The following is a 17,089-nucleotide window of genomic DNA, read 5'->3' on the forward strand; positions in this document are numbered from 1 at the left end:
CCCAATTAGCCAGCGCCACCACTGACAAGGTAGGCCACGTTCCCACCCAGCCACCTGGGGCACGTACCTCTGTAAGTGGTAGATCTTGTGTGTGTACTGGCCTTTCTCACCGTCCTCCTTCTCATAGGGCTCGTTCACCAGGACCTCCACTCCTTCCCCACCACCAGTTTCATTTTTACTGGCTTCAGCCACAGAATACAGCTGCCCCACTTGATACTAAAGAACCAGAGAGACAGGCATTACTTGCAACAGTTACACATGGCCCCACCTCCACCTGTGCCTTCTTCCCAGTGGTCCAAGACAATGGGGAACTCTACACTGCTGCATCTCTCACTTGCTTTCACTTTTTCTTTCTTCTACTACTACTTTTTTTTTTTCTTTCCAGAACTAAGGATTGAACCCAGGCCCTCAAGCATGCTAGGCTCCTCGGTAAGTGCTCAAGCCCTGAGCCTCTCCTCAACCCTCTTTTTTGTTTTCTTACATCAACCTCCCAAGTAGCTGGGACTGCAGGCTCTCTTTAACCATCAGAGGTATTAGCCGGGCGATGGTGGCGCACGCCTTTAATCCCAGCACTCGGGAGGCAGAGGCAGGCGGATCTCTGTGAGTTCGAGACCAGCCTGGTCTACAGAGCTAGTTCCAGGACAGGCTCCAAAGCCACAGAGAAACCCTGTCTCGAAAAAACCAAAAAAAAAAATAAAAATAAAAATAAAAAAAAAAAACCATCAGAGGTATTCAATTTCATCTTCCCATTTTTACAAACCCATGAGTTTAAAGAGAGTACAGACTATACTTAATCTCACAGAACCACCCAGAAACATTATACAGTCCAGGGTGTCTCTTGGCCAGGACCCAGCTCTGATATCAGACCCCAAGACAGGATTTCAGTTAGCTACAAATCCCTCCATTTCACTTATTTAAGCAGACCTTAAAGCTAAGCATAGCATCTCATCCTTGGAATGCAGCACTCGGGAGGCCGGGGCAAGAGACCTGCCATGACTATACTTCAGCCTGGGCCAGTGAGTCCTTGGGATCTCTGGCTACAGTGTGAGACCCTGTGTCAAAAAAACAAAACAGGGCCGGGCGGTGGTGGTGCACAACTTTAATCCCAGCACTCGGCAGATCTTTGTGAGTTAGAGGTCAACCTGGTCTACAAGAGCTAATAGTTCCAGGAGAAGCTCCAAAGTTACAGAGAAACCTTGTCTCGAAAAACCAAAAAAACAAAAACAAAACAAAACAGTCAGGCGGTGGTGGCTCATGCCTTTAATTTCAGCACTCAGGCGGCCAAAGCAGGTGGATCCCTGAATTTGAGACCAGCCTGGTTTACAGAGTTCCAAGATAGCCAGGGCTACAGAGCAAAACCCTATCTTGAAAACAAAAACAAAACAAACAAAAAAACAAAACCCACAAGCAACAACAAAAATAAACACATAAATGATCAGAAATCAAGACTCCGACTTCCTGTCCAAGAAAGCTGTCCAGTGCTGTGTAGCCCACAACTTCTGGCAAAAACTGGCTCAGTTCACTTGCTTTTTCTCCTGGGTGGCTTTTCCTTACCATACAGGGACCTCAGAACCTCTCAAACAAGACATCTCCAGATTTTCCCCATTCCTGGCAGACCGGTCATGCTCCTGCTCCCTGCATTACAGATCCCTTTCCATGGCTATGGTGGCTGTGTGCCCCTCTGTCTTGGCAGCTGTTAGATGGCAAAAGCCTGGTTTTCCTTTATTTGGGTCACATGTCACCCTATCAAGTCACTGGCCTCCTCTAAACCCTTAGGACAGTCTGGCATAGGACTGCTGACTTAGAGACAGTGTCCAAGCCTACCCTACCCCTATTTCTAAGAAAAATTGTCTGGAGGCGGAAAACATACTGAAGACTCTGGCTTGGTGGGCTGTAATCTCAGCACTGAGGAAACAGAACAGGTGGATCTCTGAGTTCAAGGCCAGCCTGGTCAACATAACAAGTTCTAGGTCAGCAGCAGCTAAATTGTGAGATCATGTTTCAAAAACAAAGCAAAAGAAAAAGAAAAAGAAAAGAAAGAAAATGAACTGTACAGAGAAAATGAGCTGTGACCGAGCAGGAAATTACATCTCTTCCAAAAGATGTGTCTTCCTCATGGCTGCCAAGGGCAAGAAGGCCAAGGAAAAGACAGACAACTCCATCACCCCACCTGCGAGGGGTGAACATACAGCTTTCCTTGCCCTCTACACCCTCCCCTGAATCCTGGTACCCCCAGGGGTAAGACTAGTGGTGTTCTCTCCCTCAGATTAAGATCATCTACCACCAACTCTGCTGCAGCACCACTGCCAGCAAGAGCAGTCACGGATGCTCCAGCACAGCCTGAGCCTTCTCCACCTCACCCTAAGCATTGCCAGGAGACACCTGAGTGACACCCAGCGGGGAACACAGTGGCCCACAACAGTTCGCTGCTAACCACAAGCCTAAGAAGCCCGAGCCTCCAAAGCGAACATCACCAAGGAATGCCAAGGTAAGGCTCAGATACACTGTGATCAAGGCTCAGTTAGTTCCACCCAGAGAAACTTCTCTGAGAGAGTGAGAGCCTAGATCTTGCTAATCTTGAGCAATACCAGCGCGGCTTTGGTGACTCATGGAATTCCACAGTAGACCCTGCACCTCTCCAGTCCTATCACCTGCTAAGGCACACTTGAAACCCATATCAGGTGGGTCGGGGACTGGCTGAGCCAAGGCTTCCTCACGTGAAACAGCAGGAGCTCTGCTCCAGAGAGAGTCCTAAGGACACTGAATGTCTGACTCAGCAAATCCTAAAGGGCAGGCTGGGGAGAGGGCCTGTAGACAAGACTAACGCTCCTTGAGGAGGGGCCTGGGGCTGGCAGAGACCTTGGTCTTCAGGGATTCCCTTCAGCTGCAGGAAATCACAGGGCGGGCTCTAAGAGGATCAGTCTGCGTGCTGGCCTCTTACCCTTTAATCTCTCTTGATATTCCGATCCTTTAATCCCAGCGAGACAAGTGAGGCAGTTCGGTTAATCCAAAGAAGTAAAGAAGACAGATCTGCACAAGGCACAAGGTTCCCTCTGGCACAGCGGGCTACATCCTGGGAAGTTGCCAGACTCAAGATTGGGGGGCAGTAAGGGTGGGAGTCAGACCACAAAATCAGATACAGAGCTCCAGGAGACCAGGATTCCAACTTCTTTAGGCTGAAAACAATGTTACATTGCCCTTGAGAGCTGTCCCCTTGTCCCAAAGACTAAGTCACTCAGGGAAGCAAAACAGAAGACTCCACCACTTGGCTAATCAGGGAGCAGGAACCGAGGGAGGTGAAATGTGGAGCAGAAACACTGAATGACACACATAACAAAAACGGCAGTACATCTAGGCTCAAGTGGCCCACACCTGTAATCCCAGCCACAGGAGGCTGTGCCAAAAGGACTGCCATGAATTTAAGGCCATCCTGGGTCAGGTTAGCCAAGAATATACAGTAAGACTCTGTTTAAAAAAAAAAAAAAAAGAAAAAAAAAAGGCAAGAAAAGCAGCACTTTGTTGGTCCACCCATAGAGTTCTGTCAGGCCAGGTTCCACAGAGGAATGATCTGCCCTGTCCACAGAAGGTGGCCAGGAACCGCTGGTGGACACACCCATATCAAACAGCCAGAGCTTTCTTGCTCTGCTACAGGATGCCTGGAAACCCAAGGTAGTGTTATACTAAAGGCTCTGGCCAAACAAGCTAATTCTGCCCCCAAATATCGATTCAGGCCATCAGGATGACTATAAGGCATGACCTTCTCTGTTTCTTTTTTTTTCTCCCCAAATCAGAAGCTCCAAGGAACTCAAGACAGTCTCCAATATAGGAAGTGAATGAGCAGTCACATGATGCTGGGCCGTTCTCATGGGAACGGTGAGTCAGAAAGGGGTTACCGGCGGAGACACTGTTCCTTACTTACTTCTTCACTCTCCCCATTCTAGAATTTTCTGATTATCCAGAACTAAGGTTCAAGCTACCGATGGAGCAGCTTCACCCCTGCCGCCCTGCTGTCTCAGTGCTTTTTTGCTGAGAACAGGCTGACCACACCACACAAACTCACCCTGAACCAGCAAGCACTTCCCAAGCTTCTGCTTGGCCCAGGCTCTCATTACCGAGCTCTGTCTCACCACTTCCTCCATGCTCCAAAACCAAGGCAGCTAAAAACTGCCAGGAGGATGTTCTCGAGGTGGGTATCTCCCCTTCCTGTCACCCATGGCCCACCGTTCTGACTGGGAGAAGACAGTCATTGGACCGCCTAAGTTTCAAGGTAAGGGACAATCAGGCTTTCTGTTAGGAAATCATGTTACATACCCTTTTTGTTTGTTTTTCAAGACAGAGTTTCTCTGTGTAGCTCTAGCTGTCCTGGAACTCTGCTCTGTAGTCCAGGCTGGCTTCTAACTCACAGAGATCTGCCTGCCTCTGCCTCCCAAGTGCTGGGATTAAAATCATGTGCCACCACTACTACACAGGCTTTTTTTTTTTCTTTTTAGGATAGGTTCTTACTATGTAACCCTGGCTAGCCTGAAACTCCCTATGTAGACAAACATGGCATTGAACGCGCTTACTATTCTTAATATTGACAGCAAGGCCCTCAAAGGAGGCCAACTCTCTCAAAGCTATACCCAGGCACATAGTTTGCAGGACCCAGGTCTTTCTCAGGGGGCTCCGTGTATCACAGCATCTACCTAGCCATTTTCTTTTTTCCTTAGGTTCCTCAATGTATGCATGTGTGTCTGTCTCTTCCCTCCTCCCCACTACTTGTTGGTTATTGCTTTGTTTTTCTTTCTCTTTTTTCAAGACAGGGTTTCTCTGTGTACCCATGGCTACCCAGAACTAACTCTGTAGACCAGGCTGGACTCAAACTCAGAGATCTACCTGCCTCTGTCTGGAGTGCTGGAGTTAAACTCAGGCACCACCACACCCAGTCGGCTTTATTTTGAGTCGTTTTTTTTGTTTGTTTGTTTGTTTGTTTTTTTTGTTGTTGTTGTTTTAAGATAGGATCTCACTGTGTAGCCCTAACTAGCCTGGAACTTGTCAGGAAGACCAGGCTGGCCTCAAACTCACAGAGATTCACCTGCCTCTGCCTGGATCTAAGTACTGAGACTAAAGGGCATGTGACACCAAACCCAGCTTCTTTATCATTTTCTTGAAACAGGTTATCACTCTTTCCTAAGACTCAACTTGTAGCTCAGGCTGACTTCAATCATCCTGCCTCAGCCTCCCAAATGCCAAGATTAGAAGTGTGAACTACTGTTGTTTTTGTTTTTTGTTTCTCATTTAGCCTTGGCTGTCCTAGAACTCTCTCTGTAGACCAGACTGCACTCAAACTCCACCTGCTTTTGCCTCCTGAGTGCTGGAATTAAAGGTGTGTGCCACCATCACCCTGCTTACTATTTAATTCATTTATTTTATTTTGAGATGGAATCTTGCTGTATGCCCAAGCTGGCTGCAAACTCTTGATGTTAATTCTTCTGCCACTGGCACCTAGATGTCTCTTTTGTCTCCTAGATCTCAGACCATGTTCAAGTTCACATCTGTCCACTCTCTCCCAGATCTCTGCAGCTTCTATCAAGTACTCAGCACCCCATTGGAGACAACCCTCTCAGAGCTGATGTACAGACATCACTCCTGGGGGTGACTGGTTTCATCTAAAGAATGCTCCCACCACAGGGCTGGAGAGATGGCTCACTGGGTAAGAGCACTTCACCCCATTAGAGGACCTGTGCTTGACTTATACTGGGCAACTCGCAACTGCCTGTTACTCTAACCCCACATACATAACATACACACAAAGAGAGAAACACACACACATTTAAAAAAAAAAAAGTTTAAAGAATGCTCCAGGCTCTGCTATTCTGCTTTCATTTCTCAGAGGCCCAGCTCTATGGAGCTCAGGAGTTTCCCATTGGTCCTACAGGGAAAAGAGATGGTGCCAACAACCGGGGGCTCAGGCTGGCTTTCATTTCACTGGAAGCTGGGGTGGAGCTATGAATTCAGAGGAAAGTCAAGAACAAGCTTGGCCAGGAAAGGAGAAGAGAGGAAGTTCAGAGAAAGGGTGGGACAAGGGAGGCTCCATGACAGTTTTCTGCTATCCAAGAGACAGCTCTGAGTCACAGAGCCTATGGACCTTCTTGTGGCAATGATTGCTGCCAGCTCCACAAGCACAGGGCTGTCAGACCTAGGAACCATAAAAGGGCAGAGGGCAAGCCAAGCCCATTTGTCATCTTCTGCCCTCCATAAAAGGCGGTTTCTGTTCCTTGGTCTTTCCAGCAGTCACCTAACATGTGTCTGGGGACTCAAGAGATTTCTGGCCTTGCTGGTTTGCTTCACAGCCAGAGAGCACCAGTGACTAGAAAACACTGTCCTCGGCCTAGGCATGGAGGCCCCAGACATTCACACACTGAAGCTTGTCAATCACATGTCCCACAGGGTTCAGTCCCAGCAGACGAAGAGCTGCCTTAGTCTCTACACAAAGCTATCCAGCAAGCTTGAGACTGGCTATACTCAGCTACCAGACTCACGACAGACATGCCCTCCTTTAGCAGAAAGTGGCATCAGGAATTTAAGCTGATCTTTAGCTCTGTATTAGAACATAAATGAAAGCTACACAAACAGTGTGGCCACTCCCAGGCCAACTAAGCTAATGTTTTCACAGTATTTATGAACTATGGATGAGATGAGAAGAAAAAAGGACTTACCTCATCTACAGACACAGGCAGGATGACTCGACTGCAAAAGAAGGAAAAGAGCATCAACTCCAGACTCTGAAGCATCACCTCAGTACAGTGGCCCATGCTCTGCTGCATCCAATTCCCCACTCACTGACAAAGTAAGCAGGGAATGGCCCTCTGGATGCTGCGAGACCAGGGTCCCACATGCCCTTTTGGAATCCCATTTAGAACTCTATAATTCAGAGCAAACCTGAAATCCCCACTATCTACTTCACAGACCACTCTCTCACACCTTTCTCGCCTACTCCCTCAACCATCTCTCTCCAACAAGACTTGCCCATGCATCTAGTGGAACGGAAGCTAACTGAGAAGGCTTATCATAAGGTATCAGACCAGAAGAAGGTGGCCCTGTGGATGTGTGCCGGTGGCCCACTTCAACTTCCCAACATCAATCCTCAGGGTCAAAGGCTGTGAAGCAAACAATAGCCTAGAGTGTTACCACTTCTGCTCTCTGCAGGATGCTATCTCTGCAGGATGCCACGCAGCAAAGTTTCCTCTGACCTCCAGGAGCCACCCAAGGCACTTCAGCCCATCACTTTCTTTCCCCCTGCATCTTGACCACCTTCAGTTGTTGGAAGGTACCACAAATAAGCTGATAGAGAAATTGTGGCCAGCAAAGTCCTCAAGAGGGTCAGAATTTCAGAGAGCTGAGGAGACTAGAGGCACTTCCCCAGGTGCCTTGAACTTGTGACAGACCAATGGCTGACCCCCAGTTCAATACTTTGAGGTCAAAGAGATGAAAAGAAAGGCCTTGACTGGACTCAGAAGTCAAGCCACAGCCGGGCGGTGGTGGTGGCGCAGGAGGCAGAGGCAGGCGGATCTCCGTGAGTTCAAGGCCAGCCTGGTCTACAAAGGGAGTTCCAGGAGGCTCCAAAGCTACAGAGAAACCCTGTCTCAAAAAAAAAAAAAAAAAAAAAAAAAAAACCAAACAAACGAAGTCAAAAGCCACCCAGTACTGACAAGGCAGAGGCAGGTGGATCTCTGTGAGTTTGAAGCCAACCTGGTCTATATAGTTCCAGGCCAGCACAAATTACTTACATGGTAAGACCCTGTTTAAAAAACAAACAAGCAAACAAAGCAGGGCACATCTTTAATCCCAGCACTTGGGAGGCAGGGGCAGGCAGATCTCTGAGTTTGAAGTCAGCCTGGTCTACAGTGTGAGTTCCAGGACAGCCAGGGCTACACAAAGAAACACTGTCTCAAAAACAAACAAACAAACAAATCCAAGTAAGGCAAGTGGAAACAGGCCTGGTGGCACACACCTTTAATCCCAAGGTGAGGAGATCTCTGAGTTTGAGGCCAAACCGGTTTATAGATTGAGTTCCAGAACAGCCAGGGCTACACAGCCAGGGCTATCTGCCTCAAGATAAATAAGTAAATAAGATAAATAAATAAACAAACAAATAAGAAGGCAATCAAGGGCCAAAGCTAAGAGTCCCAGTTCTCACAGCCTTGCTGGAACCTGCTGGGCCCTTTGCATCTCTGTGCTCTCACTTAGTAAAGCATGAGCACACCCTCCCTAAGCAGAGGTCCAAGCAGGGCTCTTTGCTCTAGGCTGCAAAACAGTGTGCTATCCCCTCGTTCCACAACGTTCTCCTGGGCAACAAGAAAACACACAGTTTTCTTAAGACCCGAGGAAAACAGCACAGCAAAAGCCGGGCATCTGGCAGAAAAAGCAGCAGGGGGAAAAAATGGGCTTCAAGTTCTTTACTGCCTTCCTCCAGAAAGACTCAATAATGTAAACCCTCCCATTACAGAAAGCCAACAGTGCAGAGAAGTACTTCCAACTTAGAGAGCAGAATTTCTGCACCCTCAGAAGAACCTTCCTAGAAAACAATACGCCTTTTATCTTCAAGAATACAGCAAAAAAATCACATCGAAGAATTTGCAGAAATCAAATCAGGGAAAATTCTATTGGAGGAAGTGTCAGCAAAAGCAACAGGGACAACCTTCAGATCCAAACCTCTCCTCAAACGAGACTAGTTCTGGCCAGTGCCTTCAAGGATGCTCTGAGCCTGCTTCCATTACAGCCACATGGGGACATTTCTCCCTTATTTCCTCAGAACAAAACCACCTTGGCAGCCATGGGACAACTTGAAAGGAGAGGGCCCCAGCCGCCCAAGATCGGAGCCATCCTCACCATGGCATGACCTTCACGCGCATCCTTTGCAAAGCTGCAGCATTGCAACCACAGCCCCTCACTTTGATGCTCTCACCTGCCCTGTTTCTCATCTTGCCCCCCACCCAGAGATGCATGCACAGGGCACAGGTATATCAGGGAGGAAATAGAGATGCCAGACAAGTTCTGCATCACCAGCACCTTGGGCCTTTCCCTGGCCAGGCTTCAAGAGGCGAGAGCAAAGAATGGGAAAGGACTGCCTGCCTCCCAAATTCGCTTCAGCTCCTCAGAAGGCCCTTCCCTCCCTGCCTGACCAGTTCAAAACTACACAGCTCTACACATTGGAGGATTCACGTGGGGATTTTTTTTTAAATCTGAAAAGAGAGAGAAGTTCACTCGTTTGGTCGCTGAGGATTAGAATGCAAAGAGCACCGTGTTCTCCTTGGAGAGCGCTGGCACCCGAGCGGTCCTGTTCTTTACCACATAAAGCTCTGAGCGCTGGCTGGATCAACATTGGACATCAAGAGAGGCCGTCGACAGGCCTCCAAATGATGTTCTTCACAAAAGAGCCAAGGTGGGAGGCCACCTGGCTCGCTGCTTCATTTGCCATTCAAGCTGCACACTGTGACATCTGTGGGGATGGACAAAGTGCCTTCACTGGCAAGAGGGAGAGAGTCCTCTGAGCACCTGCTTGGTCACCGAGAGTTTTACAAGTTTCTATTTGGATATTTTCCATTTCTGAACTTCTGGGGCTTAGGACCCAGTGCTGTCCCCTTGCCCTCTTCTTCAGGGAATCTTAGTTTCCCAAAGATCTGAGAAACTATAGACACATTCAGTCTAGCCTGGAATGTTCACTTGGAACCATGATCCTCAGGAAAGGGTCACACTGTGACCTTTTTGGTTTAGCAATCCAAATAACTCTACCTGTCAGTCAAGACCCTGGGTTTCAGGAGCAAACACCTAGCAAGGCCTGCCTGTCCCCCAAACCAATAGTTCCTCACCGCCAAAAATATTTGTGAGGACCCTCTCAATTCCTCCAAGCAATTTCCTCATCTCTTTGCACCAAGACCCAAAATCCACTAGAGATTGGATGTCCCCGTCCTGGTCCCCACCACCTCTATTAGCAGGCATATCCATTCTTATGCTATGTTTTCTATGCTATCTTTCTGGATGGTCTTGTGCCTTGCTAACTTCCTGCCTTTTCAATCACCGAAACTCCTCACATCACTTCAGAACCTGCCGGTATTTTCTAGACTCCTCATTCAAGTGTTGCCAAGTCCCAGGCAGGCATCCCGAGCTTCTTCCAAAAGCCTCCTCTTTTGTACCTACTACTTAGGGTACCATGCCACTCCAGCTATCCCCGCCCAGCCCTGTTATCTCAGTCCCCTAAGTTCTTTCTCCCTTCCCATCACCTAAGCCTGGCCCTGACTTAAGTCCTTTTTTTCTGCAACCAATTATTACAATCCTTCCTCTGCTGCCTAGGGCGGCCACTGTCCAAGCCCCAGGTTCCGCCTCAGCACTCCTCCTCACCACCTCAACTCCATTCTAGGAGCTACCTAATCTGATCTTCCCTGCCCCTTGGTACGTACAACTCAGCCCCAAACCCCTCCCCACTGTCAGTCAACTCGCCAGCGCTGCCTGCCCTTGTCCCATTGCTCCTCGGTCCCTTACACAACTCCTTCATCCCCCAGCGCCCACTATAGGGCCACCTAACATCCAGCGCTCTCCATTCCTCGGGCCCCACCTCAGGCTCCCTCTGGCTCTCCCTGTCCCCTTGACCCCTCCTCAGGCCCTGTCCGGCCCGCGCCGGTTCCTGGCCTCCTCTCTGGCCTATTCGACCCCACCTCAGGTGCTGTCTGTCACCCTCTGGCCCCTCCGCCCCTGCTAGGCGGCCCAACAGCCCCATCCGGTGTTCTCCATCCCCCACGGCAGGCGATCTGCCTTCGCGGCCGTCATCCCGACCCTCCCTTCCGCCTCGCTTCCGCACAGCCGACCCGACACTCACTACTCCTTGAGCAGCACCATATCGCTTCGCGGCTCGGCGGCTGCCAGCTGCCAGCCCGGCCTTCTGCCCGCTTCCCGGCGGCCGCTCTCCCGGTGGCCCGGCCCGGCCCGGCTGCCTGTGCGCCTTCGTCGTGGTCTGCTCTGTCTCTGCTGCTCTCGCTGCGGTCGCCGCGCGGGCTCCTGCCGCCCTGCCCTGGCCTCGCCACCTCCCGCGCCTCTGCCGACGCCGCCCGGAGCTCCGGTTCCGCAGCGCCGCGCGGGGGCGGGGCGTCTCTGCGGCAACCAGAGCGTCAGACGCAGCAGTGCGCGCTGACCTCACGCGGGGCGGAGCCTTCCCGGGCCCGCCCCACTACCCTTAAATGGGCCTTGGCTCCGGGTCCAAGTGAGCATCCGATCTGGGCCCTTGGCAGGTTCAGATCTCGGGGAATTAAAGGTACACGTCAGGTGTCAATCTCTTTTGCAGCAGCAGCTGATGCGCCTGTATGCCTGGACTTCTCTAGTGGGTGTGTTGAGAGCCAAGCGTGTCAAAAATAAAATGAGAGGCTTGGAGATTTAGTTCAACTGGGAAGCACTTGCCTAATTTGGATGCCCAAAACAAAAGTGTGTATATATGTTCTCTAAATACCTGATTCCACAACTCCACCAGAAAGGTACTGTTGCTGTCCTCACTTACAGGGAAGAAAGCAGCAGAAGGAAGATTTTCTCATTGCGGCTTCTTCATGAGTTTTTGTCTCTTTTTTTCTTTTTCTTTTTTTCCCCCTTTTTTGAGGCAGGGTCTCACTATGTATGTAGTTCTGGCTGTCCTGAAACTCACTATGTAGACCAGGCTGACCTCAAATTCACAGAGATTCACCTGCCTCTGGCTCCTGAACGCTGACTGTAGCTGAGATTCTAACCCAGTGTCACCTTATCCATCCAATAACCATTGGCTGAGGAGCTGCTGTGCACCAGAGCTCGTGCTACCAGGATAGAGAGAATAAGACTGGTACTATCTTGCCCTGAGGGACCGGAGATCAAATGGAGGGGAGGCAGGTGATGGCTAAAGGTAGCAGGCATTTAGAATGAAAGAGCCTGCCACGCCTGTAATCCTAGCTATCTGGGAGCTGAGGCAGGAGAATGGAAAGTTCAAAGCCTCTGTCTCATAGAAGGTATGGAGAGGGCCGGAATACAGCTCAGTGACTGAGCACTTGCCCAATGTGCAGGAGGCTCTAGGTTCAATCCCAGAACCACAAGAAGAAAAAGGGAAGAAGTTATCAGGCAAGAGGGTGAAAGTTGTACTCGATGGGATTAGACAGGAGGGCACCTGATCTGTGTGAGGAATCCCAGGGAAGGCATTCCAGAAGACACGATTCAAGAGGAGGTCTGCAGATGCTGGGGAGCAAAGGACAGCAAATAGGTGTCCCAAGCAGATATGTAAAGGCTGCAGTCCGAGAGGATACACGTGGGGACTGGTCCTAGTCTGGTTTCTGCTGCTGCGATAAAGACCACGACCAAAACCGGGCGGTGGTGGCGCACGCCTTTAATCCCAGCACTCGGGAGGCAGAGGCAGGCGGATCTCTGTGAGTTCGAGACCAGCCTGGTCTACAAGAGCTAGATCCAGGACAGGCTCCAAAACCACAGAGAAACCCTGTCTCGAAAAACCAAAAAAAAAAAAAAAAAAAAAAAAAAAAAAAAAAGACCACGACCAAAAGTAACCTGGGGAGGGAAGGGTTTATTACATCTTTGAGGTTAGAGTCCATTTTCAAGGGAAAATCGGGCAGGGACCTGAAGCAGAGGCTATGGAGGAATGCTGTTTGCTCAGATTGTTTTCCTGTTCAAGCCAGGACCACCTGCCCAGGTATGGTACCACCCAGAGTGAGCTATGCTCGCCCACATCAATCATCAATCCAGAAAATGCCACCACAGGCTTGCCTGCAGACAGATTTGATGGGAACATTTTCTCAACTGAGGTTCTGTCTTCTGACTAGAAGAGATACCTGGAGCACCGAGTTTGGAGGCTGGAGCGCTGGGAAGGGCTAGGCTCCCGGTGGGTGATGGTAATGTGGGCTTCAGGCCATGGGAAGGCATTTGAGGGTTTCAGCAGTGAATCTTGGGGGTGGGGAGGGAAGAGGAGAGGACTGTGTCTGGACAAAAGTGATAGGCAGTGACACCAGGAAGGAGACAGCCGCAGAAGTCCAGGAAGCATTCAGGAAAGAAAAAGAAGGGAAAAAAACCCAGGTGGTGATGGTGGCGGTAGCGCACACCTTTAATCCCAGCACTCAGAAGGTGGAGGCAGAGGCAGACAGATCTCTGAGGCCAGCCTGGTCTACAGAGTGAGTGAGTTCCAGGATAACCAGGGTGACACAGAGAAACAAATTGGCCAACAGGGCGAAAAAGCAAGACAGGAAGTGAGAGACACAGGCAAGGCTCAGGCCTGGGAGCTGTTCTCAGTGACAGCACCACTGACAGGCAGATGGGCTCTCTGAGAGCCGGTGCTTGAGGAGGATCTGGCTGCAACAGCGACTGAACTACCCAAGATGGTGGCTCAAGAAGTTAACTGGGGAGCAGGTGGCCTTACTGCTACCCAGCTGTGACCAGTAACCAGGGCTGCCCTAAGTGTTCCACGTATTGGCCATTCATTGGTCAAACTGGCATGAGCAAGGATAGCTCCAGAAATCCAAGACAGGACCCTGAGAGAAATCCAAGATGGAGGAATGGCCTGACCCGTAGTGTGTGTGTGTGTGTCCCACTTCAGCACAGGGCTCTTTCTCCACAGTATCAATGGATAGTTCTCTAGAAAATGCTGGCTCTCTCCAGGAAGTAACCAGATCCTGCCCGCCCTGGGAACGTGCCACCTAGTTAGGGAGACTGCATTTACTCATTCACTCAATAAATATTGATTGAGCACCTGGCCCTGTCCTAGGCCTTTTTCTAGGCACTTAAGACACAAGGGATGACCACGCAAACGCTGTCTCTCCCGTGCTGAATGGAGGGGAGCCCGCTACAAACATCGGGAGTGGCTTTCAGAAGAGACCAGCGCGAACTGCGGGGCTGATGGTGGGCGCAGCACTAACTGTGGTTGCAGACAGGAATTGCTGCTAATTAGTTGATAACGACTGAAGCATGAGATTGGAGGGCAGTGCTGCATACTAGGGGAACTGAAAACACAAAACAGCATCGAGGCCGGAGATACAGTTCCCCTGGCAGAATGCTTGCCTGGCACTCAGATTCCTGAAGTCAGCTCCCAGTAGCACATAAACCAGTTCTGGTAGCTCATGCCTATAATTCAAACACTTCTGAGACAGAGACAGGAAGTTTGCGGTCATCCTCAGCTACCCATTCAGTTTGAAGCTACCCTGGGCTACACAAGACCCTGTCCAGATATAAATAAAAAAAAAAGTAGAAACCAAAGGGCTAGAGATACGGCTTAGCTTGGTTAAGAGTGCATGCTATTCTTCCAGAAGACTGGAGCACCTGTGTCACCTGGCACCCATGTCAAGCAGCTGGTAACAACCTGTATCTGATGCCCCCGGCCTCCCCCTGCTTCTGTACTCACGTGCACATAATCACACACTGACACATGTACATAATATTTTAAAATAATAAAAAAAAATTGGGGGCTGGCGAGATGGCTTAGAAGTTAAGGGCACTGGTTGCTCTTCTGGAGGTAATGAGTTCAGTTTCCAGCAAGCACGTGGCGACTCACTACAATCTATAATGAGACCTTGTGCCCTCAGGCAAAACACTGTGTATGTAATAAATAAATTTAAATATTGTAAAAACAAAAAATAAGGTAGGTGATGGTGGCGCACACTTTTAATCCCAGCACTCAGAGGACAGAGGCAGGCGGATCTCTGTGAGTTTGAAGCCGGCCTGATCTACAAAGCTAGTTCCAGACAGCCTGAGCTACACAAAGAAACCCTGTCTTGAAAACCAAAAACAAATTAAAATTAAGTAAAAGCCAGATGTGGCAACATACACCTTTAGTCATGGCGCTTGGGAGAGAGGCAGAGGTAGGTTAATCCCTGTGAGTTAGAGACCAGCCTGTTCTATGTAGAGAGTTCTAGGCCAACCAGGGCTATCTAATGAAAACCTGTCTCAAATAACACCACACACACACACACACACACACACACATACACACACATACACACACACACACACAATTATCAGAATGTGTGGAGCTTCCTCACACCTCGAGCTCACAAGCATCACTTGAAGTAATTTGTCACAAAAGTGACCGTGGATGACAGGAGGGTCAGTGCTGGTTAAGATTCCAGATAGGGGGCTGGAGAGATGGCTCAGAGGTTAAGAGCACTGGCTGCTCTTCCAGAGGTCCTGAGTTCAATTCCCAGCAACCACATGGTGGCTCACAACCATCTGTAATGAGGTCTGGTGCCCTCTTCTGTTCTACAGGCACACACACAGACAGAATATTGTATACATGCCGGGCGTGGTGGCGCACGCCTTTAATCCCAGCACTCGGGAGGTGGAGGCAGGCGGATCTCTGTGAGTTCGAGGCCAGCCTGGTCTACAAGAGCTAGTTCCAGGACAGGAATCAAAAGCTATGGAGAAACCCTGTCTCGAAAAACCAAAAAAAAAAAGATTCCAGATAGGGCCAGGCAGTGGTGGCACATGCCTTTAATCCCAGAATTTGGGAGGCAGAGGCAGGTGGATTTCTGAGTTTGGGGCCAGCCTGGTCTACAGAGAGAGTTTCAGGACAGCCAGGGCTACACAGAGAAATTCTGTCTCAAAAAAAAAAAAAAGATTTGAGATGTGGAGGCAACTTGAGCTGGGAAAGACTAGGAAGGACAGACAGCCTCCACAGAGGGAAAGCATTGAGGGCCCAGGTGAAGGTCACAACTGGCCTCTGGAGTTGGGGACCAGAGTCCAGATCAGCACATACTGGTTGCAGTGACTGGAAAATGAGATAGCCTACAGACAGCGCTGAGCTTGGGACTTTGAGTTCCAGTGGAGAGGTTGCAGAGATAAGGGAGCAATTAGGGGGCTTAACAAAGTCCTAACTTCCTGTCTAGATTCAGCTTGGGAGGCTTGCCACTCCTGCTGGTCTCTTTCGTTTCTCCAAGCATTTCCAAGTCCCCAAGATAGGTCAATCCCACCCTTCATGCTTCAGTGTGTCTACTCGGAATGCTGAGTTTGTCTTAGGAACCCACAGTGCTGCTATCAGACTTAGCTGGATGAATTGTTTCCTCTCTTAAATATTTATTATTTGTTTTTATGTGCATTGGTGTTTGACCTGCATGTATGGCTATGTGAGGATGCCAGATCTCCTGGAAATGGAATTACAGTTTTAACAAGTCATGTGGGTGCTGGGAATTGAACCAAGTTCTTCTAGAACAGCAGCCAGTGCTCTTAGCCACTGAGCCACTCCCTCCAGTTCCAATCTTTTATTATAAATTATTTTTATTATTAAAAGTTGTGTATGATAGGGGCCAGCCCAATGGCTCAGTGAGTTAAAGGTACTTGAGGCCAAGTCTGACCACTGGATTCTCCAAACTGTCCTCTCAATTCCACACATGTGCCATGACATGCGCACCAAAAGTGTGTGTGTGTGTTCATGTGCCACAGTGTGTGAGTGGAGGTCAGAGACAACTTGTAAAAGTTCTTTCCTTTCACTATATGGGTCCGTTGGTTTGAACTAAGGCTGTCAGGCTTAGCAGCAAGTCACTATATCCACAGAGTCATCTCACCAGTGTTTGATTTTGTTTTTTGTTTGTTTGTTTGTTTCGAGACAGGGTTTCACTGTAGCTTTGGAGCCTATCCTGGAACTAGCTCTTGTAGACCAGGCTGGCCTCAAACTCACAGAGATCCGCCTGCCTCTGCCTCCCAAGTGCTGGGATTAAAGGCGTGCGCCACCACCACCCGGCCTTCAGGCAGCAGTCTTGAACCTGTTCTAGAAGTAGAACTCTGACATTGGGCCATCTGTTCCTACCGGAGATTTCTCAGGTGGTCTTCCTTAATCAAACCTGATTTTTCTTAACTCAGAATAAATCCAATAATTTCTTTAAAGATTTATTTATTATGTATACAACATTCTGCCTCCATGCATGCCTCCACGCCAGAAGAGGGCGCCAGATCTCATTACAGATGGTTGTGAGCCGCCATATGGTTGCTGGGAATTGAACTCAGGACCTCTGGAAGAGCAGTCAGTGCTCTTAACCATTGAGCCATCTCTCCAGCCCTCCCCCCCTTTTTTTTTAAGAAAGGGTTTCTCATCGGGGGAGGGGGAGGGAAA

At 49.4% G+C, this 17,089-nt stretch overlaps 1 protein-coding gene across 1 annotated transcript in view; it reads right to left on the reverse strand.

The window, feature by feature from the left end:
* Pitpna (phosphatidylinositol transfer protein alpha) overlaps nt 1-11,127 on the reverse strand; it is a 41,670-nt gene extending 30,543 nt beyond the window's left edge. The window contains exons 1-3 of the mRNA XM_041664400.1: nt 10,856-11,127; nt 6,699-6,729; nt 68-216 (exon numbers count right to left, since the gene is read on the reverse strand). Coding sequence (XP_041520334.1) covers nt 68-216; nt 6,699-6,729; nt 10,856-10,875 — 200 coding nt within the window. The 5' untranslated portion in view covers nt 10,876-11,127. The remainder of the gene's footprint in view (nt 1-67; nt 217-6,698; nt 6,730-10,855) is intronic.
* Between the last annotated feature and the right edge of the window lie 5,962 nt (nt 11,128-17,089).

The sequence above is a fragment of the Microtus oregoni genome, unplaced genomic scaffold (assembly GCF_018167655.1).
Source record: "Microtus oregoni isolate MIOR12 unplaced genomic scaffold, Mior012 000015F_ref0000493, whole genome shotgun sequence".
NCBI lineage: Eukaryota > Metazoa > Chordata > Mammalia > Rodentia > Cricetidae > Microtus > Microtus oregoni.